Source organism: Myotis myotis, unplaced genomic scaffold (genome assembly GCF_014108235.1).
Source record: "Myotis myotis isolate mMyoMyo1 unplaced genomic scaffold, mMyoMyo1.p scaffold_m19_p_16, whole genome shotgun sequence".
In the NCBI taxonomy this organism is placed as follows: Eukaryota; Metazoa; Chordata; class Mammalia; order Chiroptera; family Vespertilionidae; genus Myotis; species Myotis myotis.
Genome location: NW_023416320.1, coordinates 53,119,272 through 53,143,332, shown reverse-complemented (window position 1 = coordinate 53,143,332; position 24,061 = coordinate 53,119,272). Strand labels below are relative to the sequence as shown.

The 24,061-nt window shown below is 42.9% G+C and overlaps 1 protein-coding gene across 4 annotated transcripts; it reads left to right on the top strand.

Moving 5' to 3' along the window:
* Window positions 1–1,037: 1,037 nt before the first annotated feature.
* On the top strand, window positions 1,038–23,539 carry CUNH8orf88 (chromosome unknown C8orf88 homolog). Of its 4 annotated transcripts, none has more exons than XM_036337530.1 (6): window positions 1,038–1,176; window positions 2,504–2,602; window positions 3,591–3,664; window positions 15,056–15,131; window positions 16,939–17,045; window positions 23,106–23,539. In XM_036337530.1, the coding sequence occupies exons 2-6, from the start codon at window positions 2,530–2,532 to the stop codon at window positions 23,145–23,147; spliced, it is 372 nt and encodes a 123-aa protein (XP_036193423.1). In that variant the 5' UTR covers window positions 1,038–1,176; window positions 2,504–2,529; the 3' UTR covers window positions 23,148–23,539. The 4 variants fall into 4 exon arrangements, with proteins under 4 accessions (XP_036193423.1, XP_036193422.1, XP_036193425.1 ...); XM_036337529.1 differs by lacking the exon at window positions 1,038–1,176 and adding an exon at window positions 1,285–2,015; XM_036337532.1 differs by lacking the exon at window positions 1,038–1,176 and adding an exon at window positions 2,051–2,184 and having other exon boundaries at window positions 2,421–2,602.
* The last annotated feature ends 522 nt before the right edge of the window (window positions 23,540–24,061 follow it).

Genomic DNA, 24,061 nt, shown 5'->3' with positions numbered 1-24,061 from the left:
ACTGAACTCATTTCCTTCCCCAAACCTGTTCTTCCTCTTGCATCCCCTGTTGCTATGTCGCCACCAGCTAATTACTCACTTGTTCTCCTATATGAGAAACCCAGGAGTCACCCTCCATTCTCTCTCATTCACACCTTCCATCCACTGTCACTAGACTCCACTATTTCACCTCCCAACTTTCCCTGACCTGTTCCTTCCTGCAATTATTGCAAACACCTCCAAGGAAGCCTCTCTGTGCCAGGTTTAATATTGCCATGCCCTCTCCAAAAATCCACCCTTCCTACTGCTGACAGGGTGATCTTTCAAATATTAAACACAAAACCAAAAACCAACCTGTAAAAGGTTCAAAATGCGATTCATGCACCGCTCCTGTCCCATGCCCACCCACACACCTGCTCATTTCACCCCTCTTCCTGCAGAAAGCCGCCTGGCAGAGTTCTGGAGGGCGTGTCCTGCAGCCCTCATCTGTCCCAGGGTGGGCATCAACCTGCAAAGAATGACAATAAAGGGTTCGATTTGGACGGAGTTGCCTCGAATAATTTTGTTTTTCCTAGGACGGCTAACTGCCAGACAAAGAATCGCCTCCTGTGGGCCCGCCCCGCAGCTGATGAGAAGGTGAGGGCAGCACGCTGGACTCCTGGGCCGGGCGCCGTTCTCCTCGCTGGCACCGCTCAGGGCTCAGGACGGGGCGGGGGCGACTGTGGGCAGCGCCTGGGGTCCCAGGGCTGACTCGCCCCGCGCTCTGAGAGCCTCTCAGCACCTCGGACACCGCTCAGCACCCCTCCCAGCCCCCAGACCTCTCTGGCCTCCTAGCCCGCACTCAGGCTCTCTAGGTCGTCGTGGCCCCGCCCCCCACGTGTCCCCGCGCCTTGGCCCCGCCCACAACCGACCCCGCGCCCCTCACAGCCGCCCCGCCCCGCGCCTTGGCCCCGCCCACAACCCCGCCTCCGCGCCCCTCAGGCCGCCCTCGGCCTCGCCCCTGTGTCCCCCGAACCGCCCTCGAGCCCTCCCACCCCAGCTGCCCGCGGCCCCGCCCCTGTGTCCCCCCAGCCGCCCTCGCCCGGTCCCGACACCCCGGACGCGCTGCGGAGGCCGTTCCCCAACGGGCAGCGGTGCGGTCGGCCGCCGCCTCGGGGCTGAGCTGGCGACCCGCTGCCGAGTCCGGACGTTGAGGCGGTGGGTGTGGGAAGCCGCGCCCGCTGGGGCGGAGGCGCCGAGAGGGCGGAGCCGGTGGGCGCCCTTTGGGTGGCGGGACGCGGGCAGAGGGAGGAGCGGGTTGAGAGGAGGAGGGCCCGGCGAGGCCGTGAGAACCGCCCTAACGGGGCCCACGCCGCGGAGGCGCCCGCGCCCTGGCCGGGCCCGGCCCGGCCCGGCCCGGCTCCGGGAGGCTGGGTCGGAGCCGCTCGGTCGCCCGCGCCGGGCCACGTCCTGACGGATCTGGGGCCACAGCGGTTCCCGCGGCTGCAGTTTCGTTACCGACGGACTAGACGACAGGCCGACGGGCACCGACCTGGTCCCGGTCCGTGAGAGAGGACGGCCCCGCGGGAAGGAGGAGCCAGAGGAGAGCGAGACGGTCGTGAAGACGCGAGGACGTGCGCCCAGTGGCGGCGGAGTCCGGGCACCGGCTCCGTCTGTGTCCGCGTGTCCGAGGCCCTCGGGGCCGAGCCTCCGTGCCGCCCGCGCGGGGCGCTCCACGTCGGGCAGCCGCGGGCGCCAGGGCGCGGAGCGGGAGACGCGCGGGAAGCGGATTCTCGGCCGAATGGGAGCGGGTGGGCGGCGGCCCGGGGGCCGCTCGGCTTCGTGCTTCAACCGTGGAGTGTCGGTTCCTCCCCCTCCGCCCTCCGCCCTAGTGACTCCTTCTCGGGGGACGGGCCCCACGGGGTCGCGCGCCCTCGGCGCTGGGCCGTCGGGGGGGTCAGGGGGTCGGGGGGGGCCGTGGGAAGTGGAGGTGGGAGCCTGGGCTTCCCGCGGCGCCGGCTGCTCCCATCTCGCGGGACGCGCTCCTCCGGGGGAAGGTGAGCCCCGGAGAAGCGGTTGCGGACTCGTAGCGACGGGAGGGGTGTGGCGGGGGGTGGACGGGCGTGGCGGCGGCCGGACTCAGCGCCGCGGAGGGTCGCCCTCCCCCGGGCGGGAGTCGGGCTGGGCCGTGAGGCGGGATCCGGGGACGCGCCTGTGGGACGCGAGGCAAGTGCATGAGTTTGCGAGAGGCGGGTGCGGGCGGGCAGGGAGTTGCCATCACGGGGTGGGCGAGGTCCAGAGCCGCCTGGGGAGGGCCCTGCGTCTCCTGGGAGGGGGCTGAGGACACCCCCGAAGGTGAGGGGGCGCCCAGGGCGCAGGCGCGGGGAGGGTGGGGGGCCGCCTGGTTCCCCGCGGCTCTCGTGCCCCTCGCCCCCGCGCTCACACACTAGCTGCCTTCACAGGAAGCGCGCGGCTGTTTGCATAGATGATGAAGCAGATGGGTTATCTTGTCCAAAAGATAAAATTGCGCATTTCCCTTCTAAAGTATGGAACCTCAAGGTCTTGGTGATAATGGAAACAAAAAAATTGATTGGCAAATCGCTTCAACCAGCAAGACCTGTTCGTCATCTGACTTCTCCCTCTGGTGAGTCCTGTCGGGCACACATCTTTAAATATTAATTGGTTAATGGCTGATTAGCATTTAAAAGGCTAAATTATACATAAAGTAATTGTTTATGGTGAATATTAAAGAAATGCTGAAAACTAATGATCTCAGAAGAATTTAAAAGTATTACCAAAGGAAAGAATTCTTAATAGTCTACCAGACCAACAAAAGTAGCAATAATAAACCTGATGTGAGAGCAACTTTGTGTATTTTTCATGGTTAACTGGCTTCTGGGCAAAATGGCTCAGTGTAAATTGTGCTGTGATTATGATCACTGCAGTGCAGTCATGCTGGAGAGAGAATTAACCTTTAAAAAAATATACCCAACTGCAGGGAAGAACACAGCCATGGTCAGCAGCTCCTTTCTGTGACCCTGTCCCCTGTGCAGATTCAGGGTCACTGACCCTTCCCTCCAAGGCCACTGCAGGGATCAATGTGGGGGGGTGGGGCAGGGAGCCCTGATTCCTCATTGAATTATATCCTTTTAAGATCCAGACAAGAGTGGGGTTCTATTAGGCAAAGTTTAGTAAATCAGAAATTATTTTGGCTTTTCTCAACATACTTCTGCATTTCTTGTCTATTTCACGTCCCCAAAGAAATATTTTTCTTTAAAACCCAGATTAAATTATTTTCTTTTGTGAAGACTTCCTTGATGTCTCAAAGCCCACCCAGCTCTCCCTTGGCCTTTTCTCGTAACATCTCATAGGACTTACTCTTTACTGTCGTCATTTATGAGCTTGTGCTTTAAAATAGACTGTGGCCCCTTTTATCTCTGAACTCTTTTCACACTTATATACCTTGTCGAACACAGTGGCTGATATTGTATAGTGTTGAATAAATGAACTATCAAAAAACATTTTAAAACAGTGCTTAGAATGTCCTGGACAATTAAAGTTTTTAGGTGATAGTATATCATTTATTGAAAACATAGATATTTAAAACAGGTGTTTTTTTTCTCTCCTAACAGGAGCAGTATTCCCTTTCAACTTTCAGAATGAATATCCATGCAACACTCAGTACTTGCAAAGCGGAGTTAGCCGAGTAGGTCTTAGAAATTACGGTAACATGAAGTGTTACAGGCTGGGAAGTAATATCGTCAGATGGCTGTTGTGTGTCAGCTACTTTGCTAAGTGCTTAAATACTTTTTAAAACTTTATATATTTCAAGCATTTCTAAAAAGGATAAAACACTTACTATACTTGTTGCCCAGCATTTTCAAATCGAAACCTTTTGCTATATTTTAGGAAATTTTAAAAACCTTGTAGATGTATAAAGCTGCCACATGTTTCTCTTCCAACCCATTCCTTCCCATACTTCTCCAAAATAACTGTCCTCAATGCCATTGTTTCCATGATTACATCAGTACTTTTGCTACAACAAATAGAATTTTTTTAATCATTTTATATAAATAGCATTGTACCCACCTTTTTTTTTTTTTTTTACATTTAGGTTTATATTGTTAAAATTCTAATTTAATTTTTTGGCTAAGTGAAATAATCACCAAGGTTAAAATTAAAAACAGGCAAAATGGCCTTTAGTGAAAAGTTTCCCTCAAGGCTCCATCCCCCACTCACCTATTTCCTCTGACCAGAAGTAGCCATTGTACCCATTTCTTATCTAGATACTTCCAGAAATGGTGTTCATTCTTATAGTTTATTAAATCTTGCAGTCAGTTAAGAATTTGTAAAACCAAATCTTTGGCATTGTCAAAATTCTATTTTTTCTGATGACTTATTCTGATCTCTCAGTAATGTAGGTTTGCCACCATTGCTCCTCATTGTGTTATAGGTTGGAACCCTCTGGCTTTAGGCAGAGTAATTATACTAGACTTTGCAGATATCTAATGAATGAATGGGCTACAACTTGCTAACAGTGATTGATAGAGCAGAAATAATTCATTTATTTTTTTAATTTTGTTTTTTTAAATCTTTATTTTCAGATTATTACAGTTGTTCCTCTTTTTACCCTCATAGCTCCCCTTCACCCAGTTCCAACCCCACCTCCTGCCCTTACCCCCCACTGTCCTTGTCCATTGGTGTACAATTTTTATTTTTGTGTATGGTGTAAGTTGGTGGTCTAGTTTCATTTTTTTGCATGTATCTGTCCAGTTTTCCCAGCACCATTTATTGAAGAGACTGTCTTGCTTCCTTTGTCAAACATTAATTGACCATATTGGTTCGGGTCGATTTCTGGGTTCTCTGTTCTATTCCATTGATCTATGTCTGTTCTTGTGCCAGTACCAGGCAGTTTTGAGAACAGTGGCTTTGTAATAACCGCTTGATATCTGGTATTGAGATACCTCCTACTTTGTTCTTCTTTCTCAGGATTGCTGCAGCTATTCTGGGTCCTTTTTTATTCCATATGAATTTTTGGAGAGTTTGTTCTAGGTCTATAAAATATGTCGTTGGTATTTTAATGGAGATTGCATTGAATCTATAGATTGCTTTGGGTAGTATGGACATTTTAATGTTGATTCTACCAATCCATGAACACAGTATGTTCTCCTATCTGTTCATGTCTTCCTTTATCTCTCTATCTCTTTTTTCAACGTTCTGTAGTTTTCTGAGTAGAGGTCTTTTACCTCTTTAGTTAAGTTTATTCCTAGGTATCTTAATTTTTTTGGTGTGATGATAAATGGGATTGCTTTTTTAGTCTCTCTTTCAGTAAGTTCATTATTGGTGTATAGAAATGCCATAGATTTCTTGGCATTAATTTTGTATCCTGCTACATTGCCGAATTCATTTATTAAGTCTAATAGTTTTTTGATGGATTCTTTAGGGTTTTTTATGTACAATATCATGTCATCTGCAAATAAGGACAGTTTTACTTCTTCTTTTCCAATTTGGATGCCTTTTATTTCTTCTTCTTGTCTAATCGCAATGGCTAATACTTCCAGTACTATGTCGAACATGAGTGGTGAGAGTGGGCATCCCTGTCTTGTTCCTGTTCTTAGGGGAAATGGTTTTAGCTTTTTGCCCATTGAGTATGATGTTGGCTGTGGGTTTGTCATATATGGCTTTTATTATGTTGAGGTATGATCCTTATATTCCCACTTTGCTGAGAGTTTTTATCAAAAATGGGTGTTGGATTTTGTCAAATGCTTTTTCTGCATCAACTGATATGACTTTGTGGTTTTTATCTCTCAATTTGTTTATGTGATGTATTACGTTTATTGATTTGCGGATATTGTACCATCCTTGCATCCCTGGGGTAAATCCTACTTGGTCATGGTGTATGATCTTTCTGATGTACTGCTGGATTTGATTTGCTAAGATTTTGTTGAGGATTTTGGCATCTATGTTCATGAGGGACATTGGCCTGTAATTCTCTTTTATTGTGTTGTCTTTATCTGCTTTTGGTATTGGGGTGATGCTGGCTTCATAGAATGAGCTTAGAAGTGTTCCTTCCTCTTGAATTTTTTGGGATAATCTGCGGAGGATAAGTTTTAGGTCTTCCTTGAATGTTTGGTAAAACTCCCCTGTGAAGCCGTCTGGCCCAGGGCTTTTGTTTGCTGGAAGCTTTTTGATGACTGCTTCACTTTCTTCCATAGTTATTGGCCTATTGACATTTTTAGATTCTTCCTGATTAAGTTTTAGAAGGTTGTATTTTTCTAGGAATATGTCCATTTCCTCCAGGTTGTCTAGTTTGTTGGAGTAGAGTTGTCCATAGTATTTTTTAACAACAATTTGTATTTCTGTGGGGTCTGTTGTTATTTCTCCTCTTTCATATCTGATTTTGTTTATTTGGGTCCTCTCTCTTTGTTTCTTGGTGGCTAGAGGTTCATTAATCTTGTTTATCCTTTCAAAGAACCAGCTCTTGGTTTTGTTGATCTTTTGTATTGTTTTTTTGGGCTCTATGTCATTTATCTCCGCTCTGACCTTTATTATTTCCTTCCTTCTGCTTACACTGGGCTTTTCTTGTTGCTCTCTTTCTAACTCTTTGAGTTGTAGGGTTACGTAATTTATTATTGTTGTTTCTTGTTTTTTGCAGTAGGCTTGTAGAGCTATGAACTTCCCTCTCAAGACTGTTTTCGCTGTGTCCCATAGGTTTTGGATTGTTGTGTTTTCATTGTCATTTGTTGCCATGATGTTTTTTATTTCTTCTTTGGTCTCTCTGGTAACCCAGTCATTGTTTAATAGCATGCTCTTTAGTCTCCATGTGTTTGATTTTTTTGGATTGTTTTTATTACAGTTGATTTCCAGTTTTATACCATTGTGATCTGAGAAGATGCTTGATATGATTTCTATCTTCTTGAATTTGAAGAGACTTTGCCTGTGACCCAATATATGGTCTATCTTTGAGAATGTCCCATGTGCACTTGAGAAGAACGTATATTCCGTGGTTTTGGCATGAAATGTTCTGAAGATGTCAATTAATTCCATCTGATCTAGTGAGTCATTTAGGATTGATGTTTCTTTGCTGATTATTTTGTTTAGAGGATTTGTCCAATAGTGATAGTGGGGTATTAAAGTCCCCTACTATGATTGTATTACTGTCAATCTCTCCCTTGATCTCCTCCAGGAGTTTTCTTATGTATTTGGGTGCTCCTATTTTGGGTGCATATATGTTTACCAGAGTTATTTCTTCTTGTTGGATTTCTCCCTTTAGTATTATGAAGTGGCCTTCCTTATCTCTTTTTATGTCCTTCACTTTGAGACCTAATTTTTCAGATATAATTATTGCTACCCCAGATTTTTTTTTCATTTCCATTCGCCTGAAAAACCTTTTTCCATCCCTTCACCATCAGTCTGTGTGCGTCTTTTTTCTGAGGTGGGTTTCCTGTAGACAGCAGATATATGGGTCATGTTTTCTTATCCACTCAGTTACCCTATGTGTTTTGATTGGGGCATTTGATCCATTTACATTTAAAGTTATTATTGATAGATACTTGTCACCATTTTTATTCTTTACCCCTGTGTTCCTTCTTCATTTCCTATTTTTTTTCATTTTACAGCAGACCCTTTAGCATTTCTTGCATTGCTGGTTTGGTGGTAATAAGCTCCTGTAGTCCTTTTCTGTCTGTGAAGCTCCTGATTTCACCCTCAATTTTGATTGATAGCCTTGCTGGGTACAGTATTCTTGGATTCAGACCCTTCCTTAGCATGACTTTGTATATTTCATTCCATTCCCTTCTTGCCTGATGTGTTTCTGTTGAGAAATCAGTCGCTAGTCTGATCCTTTGTATGTAACTTTCTGTCTCTCTCTGGCCGTTTTTGAGATTCTTGCTTTGTTGTTGATGTTTGCCAATTTAATTATAATGTGCCTTGCCTTCGGTCTTTTGGGGTTCATTTTGTTTGGGACTCTGTGAGCTTCTTGGATTTGTGTATGAGTTTTTTTTCCCCTATATCAGGGAAGTTTTCTGTCATTATTTCTTCAAACAGGTTTTCTATTCCTTGCTCAGTTTCTCTCCTTCTGCCACCCCTATTATGCGGATGTTGTTTCGTTTCGTGTTGTCCCAAAGTTCTCTTAGGCTCTCCTCCTGCTTTTTAATTTTAATTTTTTATTTTTTTTTCTAGAAGCTGCTCTGCTTGGGTATTTTTTCCTACCTTGACTTCTAGCTCACTGATGCGGTCCTCTGCTTCTTCTAGTCTACTGTTGATGCTTTCTATTGAGTTCTTTATAGCAGTGATGTCATTTTTCATTTCTTCTTGGTTCTTCATTTCCTCTTGGTTCTTACACATAATGTTGAATTTGTCTTCCATTCTTTTCATCCACCTTATGACCATTTCTCTGAATTCTTTCTCTGACAGATTGCTTGCCTCTATTGCCTCCATTTCGTTTACTTCCTTTTCTGGTGATGCCTGTTTTTCTTTCATATGCGGGCTGTTTCTTTGTCTCCCCATGATCTCTCTTCTCCAAGTGTTTGGTTATGTAGTTCTCTCTCTGCTGCGTTGATTTAAAGGCACAAAATACAACACAACAAGGCACAACACACAAGGCACTGAACACAAATGTATTCATGATACGAATAATCCCCAATAAAGGTGACCACCAGAGCAAAGAGAATTAGGGGATAAGGAAGAAAGAAGAGAAAAGGAAAAAAAGAGAAAAAAGGAGTGCAAAAATGAAATTGGGAAAAGGGAAAAAAAAAGTAAGAGAGAAAAGCAAGAGAATGAAATAGAAGAGGGGAAGAAACTATATATATGGGGAGAAAACTCCAATAGAACAGTCATTAATCCCAACAGATTTCAGCAACAGATCCCTAGAAATGAATGCAAACTACAAACAACAACTAATATCAAGCGAGGCAAGAGAAAACAGAAGCAAAATATAACTGGGAAAAAAAACCAACAAAAAAAATTAAAAGAAAAAATGAAACAATCACACAGACAAGCATAAAAAAAACAATATAATCAACAATCAAGCAAACAACAACAAAAAGATGGAAAGAGAAAAAATTTTGGATAGTGAAGAAAGTGAAGAGAGAAGTGTATATGGACTTAGAGCAGAGGATTGGAAATTAGATATATAAGTAGGGTGAAATTTTAACATGGGGTACAAAGAAGGAATAGGGAAAATCTAGAGCAGGAAAAGGGTAAGAGAAACAGGAAAACAAAAAGGGAAAAGTGAGGAAGAGAGTTTTGGCATAAAGGTAAAGCTGAGATTGAGTAAAATGATGCTAAAGGAAAGATGAAACTAGAATGTAGAACACATCCCAAAATAAAATAAAGAGAAAATAAAATGGCACTTTATAAATAAAGGTAAAATGGTAGTAGTAATAATACTTGTTAAAAATAAAAATGTAGTAATTAAAAAAGGTAAAATCAGGTGATGAAAAAAAATATTTAGTTTCTTAAGTAAAAGGTGAAAAAAATTAAAATGTGCAGTAGTGAAGGTCCTTCACTTCCTCTACTCTTCTGTTTAGCACGCCTTAGTCCTGTCAGGTATTCAAGAGAGTGTTGAAGTTCCCCGTGATACACTTTTCCTCCGTGTTGTAAATCACAGTCCCGATTTTAAAGCAGGCAGTATTTCTTGGTTTCCCAGACTGCCTTTATTTGTATTTACAGAAGAGTCAGTTTGTTGTTCAGCCCCTGGGTGGCAGTGTTTCTGGATTGACTTCTGAGGCTGTAAGTTGTCTCTAGCCATTATTTAGGTTTTGTTTTCCGTATCGCACTTAATACTGGTTTGGGAGAGTCGACTGCCCCAGAGCTGGTTCCTTGATCATTACTCCCTGCTCTGATTCCCAGGTTCCACAAAAACAACTTTCCCCTGCAGTCTCTGTGAGTGACCCCAGTTGGGCAATCCTATGTATTGGGTTCAATAATCAAATGCAAAGATTTAAAGAGGAAAAATAAAAAGAGCCTGAGTAGCTGCACGACCTAGCAACCCTCCACTGTCCAGCTCTGTGCGCAGTTCTCCCAAAGTCTCTTCCGCACGTCCTCTCTCCCTTGGCACTAAGCAGCTGGCACACTGGCAATATTCGAGGCTGCCTTTTTGCACCCAGTCCAGCTATGGGCTGATTTTTAGAGTTCCCTTCTGCCAGCAGCCCTGCGGGGCCCCTTCCACACTCGTGGATCACGCTGGCCCCAACGGCTGTGGACTTTGTGGGGTGCAGACTTCCCCCACACGCATTCCTCTCTCCAACCTGAATTACAAACCGCACCTTTAGGTGAAATCTGACCTTTCTGTGAGGAGGAGCATGACTCGTCTGAGTCCATGTATTCGTGCTGCTTGAGATCCGGTGTTCCTGGGTTTGTAGTTAGTCCCTGGGTGCCATGGTTGCAATGTCTCTGGATGTATATGCTTCCAATAACAGCCACTCAAGATGGCGTGGTCTCCGCGGCTGAGCCGGCCGCTCCAGGAGAGATTTCAGCAGCAGTGGAGGCTGCCTGGTTAGGGGAGCCTAATCCGGCAAACTCCAACAGTCCCCTTTCTCCAGGAGTCCTCTGCCTTTCCTGGCTGCAAACTGTCAGGTGTACAATTTTTGTCCAGTCTCTTCCCGCACACCCCACACTCTCCCCCGAGAAATGTCAGTCCACTCCCTTTCTATGCCCCTGATTCTATTCTATTCATCAGTTTATTCTGTTCATCAGATTTTCTATTCACTTTATTTTTAGATTCACTTGTTGATAGATATGTATTTGTTGTCACTTTGTTGTTCATAATTTTTATCTTTACCTTTTTCTTCTTCCTCTTCTTAAAGAATACCCTTCAGCATTTCATATAATACTGGTTTGGTGGTGATGAACTCCTTTAGCTTTTTCTTATCTGTGAAGCTCTTTATCTGACCTTCACTTCTAAATGATAGCTTTGCTGGGTAGAGTAATCTTGGTGGTAGGTTCTTGGTATTCATCACTTTGAATATTTCTTGCCACTCCCTTCTGGCCTGCATAGTTTCTGTTGAGAAATCAGCTGCCAGTCGTATGGGTACTCCCTTGTAGGTAACTAACTGTTTTTCTCTTGCTGCTTTTAATATTCTCTCTTGGTCTTTTGCCCTTAGCATTTTAATTATGATGTGTCTTAGTGTGGTCCCCTTTGGATTCCTTTTGTTTGGGGTTCTCTGCACTTCCTGGACTTGTAAGTCTATTTCTTTCACCAAGTAGGGGAAGTTTTCTGTCATTATTTCTTCAAATAGGTTTTCAATATCTTGCTCTCTCTCTTCTTCTGGCACCCCTATAATTCGGATGTTGGCACGCTTGAAGTTGTCCCAGAGGTTCCTTGCACTATCTTCATATTTTTGTATTCTTTTTTTCTTTTTGCTTTTCTGGTTGGGTGTTTTTTGCTTCTTCATATTTCAAATCTTTGACTTGATTCTTGGGATCCTCTACTCTGTTGTTGGATCTCTGTATATTATTCTTTATTTCAATCAGTGTATGCTTAATTTCTAATTGGTCCTTTTTCATATCCTTGAGGGTCTCACTATATTTCTCAGAGGTTTCTAGAAAATTCTTGAAAAACCTTATAACCGTGGTTTTGAACTCTATATCCAGTAGTTTCCTTTCCTCCATTTCTTTCATTTGTGACCTGTTTCTGTGTCTCCATATTTTGACTGCTTCCCTGTGCTGATAGAGTGGCTTTGTGTGCTAGGTGTCCTATAGGGCCCAGTGGCTCAGCCTCCTCAGTCACCTGAGGTGGACGCTCTTGATGCACCCCTTTGTGGGTTGTATGCACAGTCTTGTTGTAGTTAAGCCTTGATTGCTGTTGGTATCACTGGGTGGGAATTGACCTCCAGGCCAATTGGCTGTGAGGACCAGTTGTGTCTACAATGGAAGAGCTTCTGTGCTGGAGACACCCTTATGGGGCAGGACCTGCTTCAGTGGGGCTTTGACACTCACTGAGTCTGCCCAGGTTTTTAGGCGGAGAAAGGTCAGGCCATTCGTGTGCAAAAGCCTCTGCGCACAGCTTGGGTGGGGTTGTAAATTGGGTGGGAATCACCAGGGTGGAGCAAACCACAATGGCTGCCAGTCTGCTCTGCCTTGGAGAGGTCCTGGGGTCTGTCTCCCATGGCCCCGTGCAGAAGCAATGAACGCTGCAAGCACCTCTGCGAGAAAGCCGCCCTCACATTCTGGCCCAATGCCAGACAGTCCAGTTTCTCTCCATATGAGTCTGGGTCTCCAAATTTTCACCTGGAACTGGAGTTCAGAGCATTCGGGAGCTTGTTTCTCCCTCCCAATTAAAAAAGACAACAGCATAGCCAGCTGCCAGCCCCTTTCACGCGTGCCTCCATACCGCCACACTTCCACACCTCTGCACCTCCTACCGGACTCAATGTGCTTTTCTCTTTCCTTCTGGTTGTAGAATTTCCACTCAGCCAGCCTTCCCGTGGTTCTGGATGGTATTTGTTTTGTCTTTTAGTTGTAGTTTTAATGTGGTTGTGCGCAGCAGCAAATTCATCTTGGTTGTCCAGAAATATTCATTTTTAAAAAATATATTTTTTATTGATTTCAAAGAGGAAGGGAGAAGGAGAGAGAAATAGAAACATCAATGAAGAGAGAGAATCATTGATCAGCTCCTCCCCCTGGGGATCTAGCCAGAAACCCAGGCATGTGCTCCTACTGGGAACAAATCAGCTACCATGGAGCTACCACCAGGTGAAATATTCATTGTTGAGGATAGATGTCTGCAAAAAAGCCTACCTTCGGGAATTACTATGGCCCATGGTCTAGTCTGTTGTTTTGCAAATTGATTTTCATTACCATAGAGAGAGATAATCTCTTACTGGTAGATTGTATTGACCAAGTACGTGAAACTGATTTATATAATCAGAAAGCCCATTACTTTATAATTAGAAATCTGTCTGCCTTGTGCTCTGAGATTCTCTTATTGGTTCTATTAGTGTATTATCTTCTTTAAGGAGATTTATGGAAAGTTAAATTGTAAACGGAATATTTCTTGGTGAGCATGTAGGAGTTAAATCAAAGGAGTTAAAAATTTTTAAATCAGATTAGATTAGTCAATCCTATATAATAGTGGTTCTCAACCTGTGGGTCGCGACCCCTTTGGGGGTCGAACAACCCTTTCACAGGAGTTGCCTAAGACCATCGGAAAACACATATATAATTACCTATTGTTTTTGTGATTAATCACTATGCTTTAATTATGTTCAATTTGTAACAATGAAAATACATCCTGCATATCAGATATTTACATGACAATTCATAACAGTAGCAAAATTACAGTTATGAAGTAGCAACGAAAATAATTTTATGGTTGGGGGTCACCACAACATGAGGAACTGTATTAAAGGGTCATGGCATTAGAAAGGTTGAGAACCACTGCTATATAATAAAGAGGTAATATGCAAATTAATCCTCATGCCCTCACAAGATGGCTGCCTATGACCATGCCGACAGGGGGGTTAGTGAGGGGTGACCAAACTACTGAACAAACAGGCTGTATGGGGCAACCAGGCCGGCAGGGGTGTTAGTGAGAGACAACCAAACGACTGAACAAAAACAGGCTGCGTGGGGCGACCAGGTCAGCAGGGAGGCAGTAGTTGGGGTGACCTGGCCAGCAGCAGGGGACAGGTAGGGGCGATCAGGATGGCAGAGGGGGGTAGTTGGGTGCTACCAGGCCAGCAGGGGGGGCAGTAGGGGTGACCAGGCTGGCGGGAGGGGGGGGCAATAAGGAGCGACCAGGCTGGCAAGGAGGGGGCAGTTAGGGGTGACCTGGCTGGCAGTGGAGGACAGTTAGGGGGGATCAGGCTGGCATGCAGAGGCAGTGAAGGGCAATCAGGCTGGCAGGGGGGAGCAGGGGGAGGAGGCAGTTAGGGACGACCAGGCAGGCAGGCAGGTGAACGATTAGGAGCTAGCGGTCCAGGATTGTGAGAGTGATGTCCAACTGCCGATTTAGGCCCCATCCCTGGGATCAGGCCTAAACCGGCAGTTGGACATCCCCCAAGGGGTCCCGGATTGGAGAGCGTGCAGGCTGGGCTGAAGGGACCCCCCCATGCACAAATTTCATGCACCGGGCCTCTAGTCTCATAATTAAGGTGGTCCTGCAAGTAGGACTGAAAACCTGGGCTCAAGACTCCTTGGCTTAGACATGTTGCATTTTTGTTTTTGCTTCATTGGATGAAGCAATATTTTCTTTCTTTCCTTATTTCTAAGATAGTGTGTGAAACAGTTTCAGTGGTTCTCAACCTTCTGGCCCTTTAAATACAGTTCCTCATGTTGTGACTGACCCAACCATAAAATTATTTTCATTGCTACTTCATAACTGTAATGTTGCTACTCTTATGAATCATAATGTAAATATCTGATATGCAGGATGGTCTTAGGCGATCCCTGTGAAAGTGTTCGACCGCCAAAGGGGTCGCAACCCACATGTTGAGAACTGCTGGTTTATATGGTTGTAAACTGACATCAAGGTTCTACTTTACATAAAATCAAGCAAAGTAAATACTCTAGTAGTATTTCAGGTTTTTGTGAATAAATATGTGTTTTCATGAATTAAAACCCATTTTAAAAAATCCTCACCCAAGGATACGTTTTTATTGATTTTAGAGGGAGAGGAAGAGAGAGAGAGAGAGAGAGAGAGAGAGAGAGAGAGAGAGAGAGAGAGAGAGAGGAACTTTGATGTGAGAGAGAAACATTAATCGGCTGTCTTCCGTATGTGCCCTGACTGGGATCAAACTAGCAACCTAGGCATGTGCTCTGACTAGGAATCAAACCCACAACCTTTTGGTGTACGTGATGACACTCCAATCAATTGAGCCATTTGGAATTATTTATCTTTAAGATCATATTATTCATCTTCGGTTTTATAGTCCTTTTCAAAAATAATTACGATCATGACAAAAATATCTGAATATATTTTAAAAGATATCTGTATTGCTTATTTTAATAGGTATACTATCATATTGCTTATCCTTTAGCCAAAAAATATGCCTTGATTAATACTTTGGTAATTGAGAATATTTTTGAATTGTAAAAAAGCGCTTCATAAAATGTTTATACCTTAATTAAAAAGTGTATTTTCTTCTTTCAACAGTGTAAGACAAATGGAATGCAGGCCTTTTCTCCGGGCCTCAGCGAGCAAACGCAACATCAGTCTCCAGTTAAAAAAGGTAACTTTTTATTATAATTCCAAGATTTCATAAGAGAGTGTTAGTATTTATGTGGAGTTAATATTTGCTTTGCTGTAATAGACATTTATTCTTTTGGTTGATTTCTGCCCATATTAGTCAGGCTGTAGGCTTGACTGTTCTAACGGTGAGACCATAATAACAATTGCTTAAGCAGGTAGAAGCTTATTTGTGTATCTACTGTGTCATGCACAATTTTGAACTTCTATGACATTCCTGAAGATTTCCCCCTGGGTATGTGCATGGTAGAAACGGCCCTCCTGTGCTTCTCCTGGACTCTCATGCTTTCTGTACTCCTGGCACTTCACTTCAGACACAAGATGTGCAGTGTTTCCATGTAGCAAGCAGTTATTTGCAACACCAGCTGGGTGTTTTATAATCCAATCCAATCCTGACACTGTAGTTCATACAGACTCTACAGGTACAGGGCTCAGTCCCACAACAGCACCCACCATTTCTTCTTTTTATTTTTAATCTTTGTTATTGAAAGTATTATATATGTCCGCTTTTTCCCTATTGACCTCTCCCAGCCTGCCCCCCCGCACCCCAGGCCTTCATCACCCTTTTGTCTGTGTTCCTGGGTTATGCATATATGCATGTAAGTTCATTGGTTGATCTCTTCCCACCTGCCCACCCTCCCCTGCCTTCCCTCTAAGGTTTGACAGTCTGTTTGGTGCTTCTATGTTTTTGTATCTATTTTTGTTCATCAGTTTATGTTGTTCATTAGATACCACATATGAGTGAGATCATGTGATATATGTCTTTTTCTGACTGGCTTATCTCGGTTAGCATAATGCTCTCCTGTTCCACCGATGCTGTTGCAAACGGTGTGAGTTCTTTCTTTTTTATTATAGTAGCATAGTATTTTATTGTGTAGATGTACCACAGGTTTTTAATCTACTCCTCTGCTGATGGGCATTTGGTCTGTTTCCAAATCTTAGCTATTGTAAGTTGTGCTGCTATGAACATAGGGGTGCATATGTCCTTTCTCATTGGTGTTTCTGATTTCTTGGGATCTATTCCTAGAAGTGGGATCACTAGATCAAATAGCAGTTCCATATTTAAGTTTTTGAGGAAACTCCATGCTATTTTCCACAGTGGCTGCACCAGTCTGCATTCCCAGTGTACCGGGGTTCACTTTTCTCCACATCCTTGCCAGCACTTGTTTGTTGATTTGTTGATGGTAGCCAATCTAACAGGTATGAGGCGATACCTCATTGTCATTTTGATTTGCATCTCTCGGATGATTGGTTACTTTGAGCATTTTTTCATATGCCTCTTAGCCTTCTGTATGCCCTCTTTGGAGAAGTGTCTATTTAGGTCCTTTGCCCATTTTGTAATTGGTTTATCTTCCTTTTGTTAAGTTGTATGAGTTCTCTATAAACTTTGGAGATTAACCCCTTATTGGATGTATCATTGGCAAATATGCTCTCCCATACAGTGGGCTACCTTGTTATTTTGTGGGAACCCTTTACTTCTGAACACAGTTGCAAGTGGTAGGCCCCAGCTTGCCCAGAACGTCATCTACCTTGGCTACAAACTGCAGGTTTCCAAGACCCCCTCCTTGGATTCAGTCATTTGCTAGAACAGCTCACTTAGCATGGTCTCTTTCCTCCATTTTTCCTTGGTTACTTGGCTTTCTTTTCTTGTAAGAGGAAAATTGGAAGCAAGTTTTTGGCAGAGAAATTAGTCCTTTCAGGACAGTTAAGGGATATCCAGAAAGCATTGAGCAGAAAGGTGATCTGGACAAGTTCTGTGTGTTATAACATTTAATGTTTAATATCTACAGAGAGAATTAAATACAGCAGAGATTTCCTGTTGAAGCTCTCCAGTGTTTCCATCTGCAGGAAAAAACCAGACTTTCTTCCTGATCATCCCATTGTACTTCAAAAACCAGTAAGTAGTTTCCTTTTCTTTAGAAGTTTTTTTTTTAATTAATTTGTTGGGTGTCATTGATTGGTTAATAAAATTTTATAGGTTTCAGGAGTACAATTCTATAATATATCATCTGTACATTGTATTGTGTGTTCACCACCCCAAGTCAGGCCTCTTTCCATCATCATCTATCCCCCGTTGCCCCTCTGATAATCACCATACTGTTGTCTGTGTATGAGGTTTTTTATCTTTTGCTTATGCCCTTCACTTTTGTCATCATTCCCCTTCTCCCTCCCCTCTTAGTTTTCTAATTTTGTATAATTTTAATTCCAAAATGTTTATCTTTAATAGTATCATTTTATTCACTCTCAATTTTTGTTATCATTGTGAAACATAATGCATAAAATTACATAAATGTAAATGTATAATATAACCAATTACTGTAAGTAATTAGCACTCTAGTGAAGAATTAGAATGGGCCATGGCTGGTGTGGGGCAGTGGTTAGAGCATCAACCCATGTACAGAAGGGTCTTGGGTTTGATTCCTGGTCAAGGGCACATACCTGGGTTCTAAGTTCAATCTCTGGCCTCAGATGGGGCACATGTGTCTCTCTCACATAGATGTTTCTCTCTGTGTGTCTCTCTCCCCATCTTTCCCTCTCTCTACCCTAGTCTCCCTTCCACTCTCTCCAAAAGTCAATGGAAAAATATCCTTGGGTGAGGATTAATAAAAATAAAACAAAAAAGGAATTAGAATGGAATAGTTATGTTTATTGAAAAGAGCATGACATATCTATATATATAAAAGCCTAAGTGACCAAAAGACCTAACGATCATTTGACCAATCGCTATGATACACACTGACCACCAGGGGGGCAGATGCTCAATGCAGGAGCTGCCCCCTCGTGGTCAGTGCATTCCCATAGTGGGAGCACCGCTCAGCTGACTGAGGGGCGCCAGATGCTGGGCTCATGGCTGGCGAGCACAGCTGCAGTGGCGCAAGCCTCTCTCCCGCCTCCATGGCAGTGCTACTGAGCAGCGGCAGCAGAAGGTGCAATGGGGTCAGGATGAGCGGGCACTTGGCTCTGTCTTGGGCTCTTCCCCAGCCACCTGCCGCATTGTACACTACTACATCCCCTGAGGGGTCCTGGATAGCAAGAGGGCGCAGGCCAGGCTGAGGGACCCCACTGGTGCATGAATCCGTGCACCCGGCTTCTAGTTTTCTTATAAAACTTCTATTGGTTTGTTTTCTAATTAAGTTCTATTATCCACCTGGAATTGATTTTGCTACATAATGTGAGGTAAAAGTGTTTGTTTTTTCCCTCTCCATGGATCTTAAGTCATCCTAGCAATATTTAATGAGAGGCTAAGTCCTCTGTCATCTTAGTTTTTTATTGTGTTGTTTTTTAAATCTTTATTGTTGAGAGTATTATGGATGCTCCCTTTTTTCTCCAGTTGACCCCCTCCTCTCAGTTCCCATTCTGCCCCAGGCCTTCACCACCCTATTGTCTGTGTCCATCGGTAATGCATATGAATTCTTTGGTCAATCTCTTCCTATCCACCTTTCCCCCTTCCTTCTGAGATTCATTAGTCTGTCCCATGTTTCTATGACTCTGGTTCTAGTTTATTTATCAGTTTATTTTGTTCGTTACATTCCTTGTTTATTTTGACTTTTAGATTAAATTGTTGATAGATATGTATTTATTGCCATTTTATTGGTCATATTTTTATCTTTTTTCTCTCCTCCTCCCCCTCCTCTCTCCGTCTCCGTCTCCTCCTCCTCCCCCTCCTCCTCCTCCTCCTCCTCCTCCTCCTCCTCTTCCTTCTCCTTCTTCTTCCTCTTCCTCTTCTTAAAGAATACCCTTTCAATATTTCATGTAATACTGGTTTGGTGGTGATGAACTCCTTTAGTTTTTTCTTGTCTGTGAAGCTCTTTATTTGACCTTTAATTCTAAATGATAGCTTTGCTGGGTAGAGTAATCTTGGTTTTAGGTTCTTACTATTCATCACTTTGACTATTTCTTGCCACTCTTTCTGGCCTTAAAAGTTCCTGTTGAGAAACCAGCTGCCAGTCGTATGGGTACTCCCTTGTAGGTAACTAACTGCTTTTCTCTTGCTGCTTTTAAGATTCTCTCTTTGTCTTTAACCCTTTGCATTTTAATTGTGATATGTCTTGGTGTGGGCCCCTTTGGGTTCCTTTTGTTTGGAACTCTCTGTGATTCCTGGACTTGTAAGTTTATTTCTTTCACCTGGTAGGGGAAGTTTTCTATCATTATTTCTTCAAATAGCTTTTCAATATCTTCCCCCCTTTCTTCTCCTTCTAGAACCCCCATAATGTGAATGTTAGTATGCTTGAAGTTGTCCCAGAGGCTCCTTACACTACTGTATCTTCATATTTTTGGGTTCTTTTTCCTTTTTGCTCTTCTGGTTGGTTGTTTTTTGCTTCCTCATATTCCAAATCATTGATTTGATTCTTGGCATGCTCTACTGTTGATTATTATTAATTATTATTATTCTTTATGCTTAATTGCTGACTGATCCTTTTTCATTTCTTTGACATTCTCACTAAGATCCTTGAAAGTCTCACTAAGTCCCTTAAAGCTTTCCTAAAGATCCTTGAAACTCTAATTAATATCCTAGAGCAGTGATTCTCAACCTTCTGGCCCTTTAAATACAGTTCCTCATATTGTGACCCAACCATAAAATTATTTTCATTGCTACTTCATAACTGTAATGTTGCTACTGTTATGAATTGTAATGTAAATATCTGATATGCAGGATGGTCTTAGGTGACCCTGTGAAAGGGTCGTTCAACCACCAAAGGGGTCGCAACCCACAGGTTGAGAACCGCTGTTCTAGAGCATCCTTATAACCATTGTTTTGAACTATGTAGTTTGCTTGCTTCCATTTCATTTAGTTCTTTTCCTGGTGATTTCTTCTGTTTTTAATTTGTAACATGTTTCTTTGTCTCCACATTTTGGCTGCTTTCCTGTTTGTTTCTATGTATTAGGTAGAGCTGCTATGTCTCCTGGAATTCATAGAGTGGCCTTGTTTAGTAGATGTCCTGTAGGACCCAATGACTCAGTCTCCCCACTCACCTAAGCTGGGCACGCTAGGTGTGCCTCTGTGTGGGCTGTGTGCACAGTCTTGTTGTAGTTGAGTCTTGATTACTGTTGGCATCACTGGGAGGAATTTATTCCCAAGCCACTTGACTTTGAGGACGAGCTACAACTACAGTGGAAGAGCTGCTATGCAGGAGACACCCTTATGGAACAGGACTTGCTTCAGTGAGTCTGCCCCTTAAGTGCATCACTTGTGGATGTATAGAGTTGTAATCTTTTGTGGTCTGAAGCTGTCCACCAGGTGCACTGGCTCTGGGGCCTCCCAGATAATGCAAAGTCAGCCACTGCTGGCAGGCACTACAGAGTGATCTGCAGGTAGCTGCTACTTGTATTGGGCTTGAAAGTACCCAAGAAAGGCCAAATTGTGAAGCAAGGCAGGCTGCTGCTAGTGCCAGGTCTTGGGCCACTTATTGAGAGATATGGGACATGCTGAGTCCAGCTGTTGCTTGTTTGAGAGATTTTAGGAAAGTCTGAATCCTGAGCCAGGAAAGGCCATTCATATGGAAAAGCAGCTGCAAACAGCTTGGGTGAGGCTGCAAATTGGGTGGGGTGGGGTCTCAGGGAATCACCAGGTGGAGCAAACAGTGTGAACCAGGTTGGTGGTGACTCAGATATGGCCCCTGACTGTCAGCTCTGTGAGGGGGAGGTCTCAGTATAGGAACAATGAACCCCTCCCTGCCTATGAGAAAGCTGCCCCTGAGTTCTTGCCCCAATTCCAGACAGTCCAGTTTCTCTTCATATGTCCCTGGATCCCCTCAAGCCACTGCCCCAGCACTGGAGCTCAGTGGGAGTGAATCCTCGTAAGTCCTAGTGGTAGCCATTTAAGAGGAACTGCCTGGAACTCCAGTAGCCTCTGTGTCACCCAGCCACAATCCCCACTGGTTTTTATAGCCTGAAGTTACTGGGACTTCTCTTTCCAGCTCTGGAGCCCTAGCCTGAGGAGATCTGGTGTGGGCCTGGGTCCCATTGTCCCTCACTGGAAGCTTCTGCAACCAAGATATTCCTCCTGATTAAAAACATGTCACATGTGGGTGTCAGACCAGCCCATTCCACTCCTCGGCTCCTCTGTTCCTCCTCCCCTCCTACTTGTCTCGATGTGCTTTTTTCTTTACTTCTCTAGTTGTAGGACTTCCATTTAGCCAGATTTTAGGTGGTTCTGAATGATGGCGGTTCTGTATTTTATAGTATTTTTTTTTTTTATTGATTTCAGAGAGGAAGGAAGAGGGAGAGAGAGATAGAAGCATCAATGATGAGAGAGAATCATTGATTGGCTGCTTCCTGCACACCCTCTACTGGGGATTGAGCCTACAACCTGGGCATGTGCCCTTGACGCTTTAGCCACTGAGCCAAACTGGCTAGGGCTGTTCTGTATTTTAGTTGTAATTTTGATGTGGTTGTGGGAGGCAGCAATTACCACATTTACCTACGCCACAATCTCGGTTCTTCCCCCCCCACCCCCACCATCTTTGTGGCTACAATATGGTCTGTTTCTGGGCCTTTTGTTCTGTTCATTTAGTTGTTGTTTTTATAATATATTTTTTTATTGATTTCAGAGAAGAGAGAGGGAGAGAGAGAGAGAAACATCAATGATGAGAGAGAATCATTGATTGGCTGCCTCCTGCATGGCTCCTACTAGGGACTGCAAGCACGCAAGCTGGGCATGCGCCCTGACTAGAATTGAATCGTGACCTCCTGGTTTAGAGGTTGACGCTCAACCACCAAGCCACACCAGTCAGCCACACACATTGTCTTTTTATAGTAAAAAAAGAGTCATGCCCCTTATTCCTTTTTAGCATGTTTCTGATTTTCTTAGTCTTAAAGTTCTCTCCCACCTCAACAGATTCAATCAGAATAAATACACAAAATATATTGATGGGAAGGGCGTGTGTTTTGGCATCAGGCTCGGGTTACTGTGTGTACTGGTGTCCTGTTCAAACTTAGACAAGTCACTTAACCCTCCTGAGCCTCCGTTTTACAATGACAGATAAGAATGATAATCTGCACTTTTTAGCATTAAATTCCAACCATGTCGGAAGTGCTTGGGATGGTGCTTTTCTCTCATTAGGCACTCAGTAAATATGACTTTCATCTTCTATGGTCTTTACTTCCATACTAAAGCACCTTTATTTAGATTTTTCAGAAACACTATAATGGTAAAAATAAAAATAAAAAAGAAAGAAAAGCAACTGGGATTCAATTGAGAAGAGCTCAGAATATAGGTACACTGAGAATGACTCAGACAGATACAGACTACCCTCCTGTGCTCTCCGGTTTTGAGATTTCTCTTTAGACTTCATAGTCTTTTTTTCTTAATTACAATTTTTAAAAATTTTAACTTGCTCATAATATACATCAATGTTTCTTAACTTAAAATCCCTAACTTGTACACTTCCAGCCAATTCTTATTTTTAAACTTAAAGCAGGAATTTAAACTTTTTTTTCATAATGCCTTGTACACAGGAATATTTAAAGAGGATAAGTGTCCTTAATGATGCTTGAATTTTCCTACCTGTTCACCGACTTTAGGAACATATAATCCTTGGTCTGTACAAATGAATCTTAAACTTAAATGCTTTATAAAACTGTTATTTTTTCAATTGCAGACTTTCCATCTCTAATATTTTATTTTGTAGATAAAAGTTGAGTATGCTTATTATTTTGACCAATCCTTATACATTAGAGTTGACTTTAATTTTAATATATATATATTAATAACATTTAAAAAATTACCACAAAAACAGAACAGGTTTGGAATACAATCTAATATATTTAAAAATGAATTACATATGTTCTATTAAACACAGAAGATTGTTTTGTTATTTGACAAATTCCAGTTACTTTAATAATTTCTATAGTAACATGCATTTAGATCTGTAAACACTTAATAAGGTCACAGTATTTGGTTTGATAAACAAATTAGTAAAAACTGTTTTCATTATGTTTTTCTTTTATATTACAGGAAAACAACCAAAGTTTTAAGGAGCACTTTAAGAACAGATGAATTTGAAGATAGATAATTATTTTATGTTTTGGACACCTGCAAATGAAGTGGATCTAGTAACAATAACTGTAATGGACTGTGACAATTCAATTTATTTTTAATTTTGATGGTTGGGTATTTGGTTTCTCCTAAAATGAGAGAGAGATATTTTAAACTATAAAGAATTTTCTAATCAGTTTCAGCTTTTCAAGCACTTTCCTAAATATATTGGGAAGAAGCACTCACAAATAAAAATGTGGTTAGTGACATGGGAAGACTGTACTTATAATTTGCATGCTACTTTCAGTTTTTGTTTTTCATCACTTGTAATAATGGAATGGAAATGGAAGCTGTAAAGATTCTCAAATATAAAGAATTTGCTGCGATGTGTGTGGCACGGACTTGTTGCTAAAGTGGCTTCTGTTTGTTTCCTGATTTCAGACCAGCACTGAGAGGGTCTCTTCAACCTTTGGCTGAGGACGCGTCTGAGCAGGGCAGTCTCAGTGATACGAGGGATGTTTAGATAGTCTTTGCAGATAGATGTTTCCAATAACATTGTCTAAGGATCACAGTTACCAGCAAAGGGTGACAATTTGGAAACAATAGCAGTGAACAAAACTGAAGGTGAAAAGTGCTGATCAGACCCCATGAACAAAAGTAATTGCAAAACCCATTCTTATTTCCAAAGAGGAAAAATTAGGCATTTGCAACCAGTTGAGGTGCATTAAGATTCAGTTCTGTAATTTCTTTTATTTCTTATAACAAGAATATGTATAGATGAAGAATTTGAGGGCTTAAAAACTTTTAGTTCCTGGAATTTTTATACCATCTCTTGGAATTTGTCACTCTGGATATGACTTCTAGTCCTAAAAGTTCACTCCAGCACAGTGCCAAACAGTATTGCTGACAGAAAGGTAAGTGCAAACTTCCCCAAC

Coding starts and splice junctions, on each gene's coding strand:
- CUNH8orf88 (XM_036337529.1), top strand. CDS start 1,760: ATGGGAGCGGGTGGGCGGCGGCCCGGGGGCCGCTCGGCTTCGTGCTTC. Junction 2,603..3,590: donor TCATCTGACTTCTCCCTCTG/GTGAGTCCTGTC, acceptor CTCTCCTAACAG/GAGCAGTATTCCCTTTCAAC. Junction 17,046..23,105: donor CCATTGTACTTCAAAAACCA/GTAAGTAGTTTC, acceptor TTTATATTACAG/GAAAACAACCAAAGTTTTAA.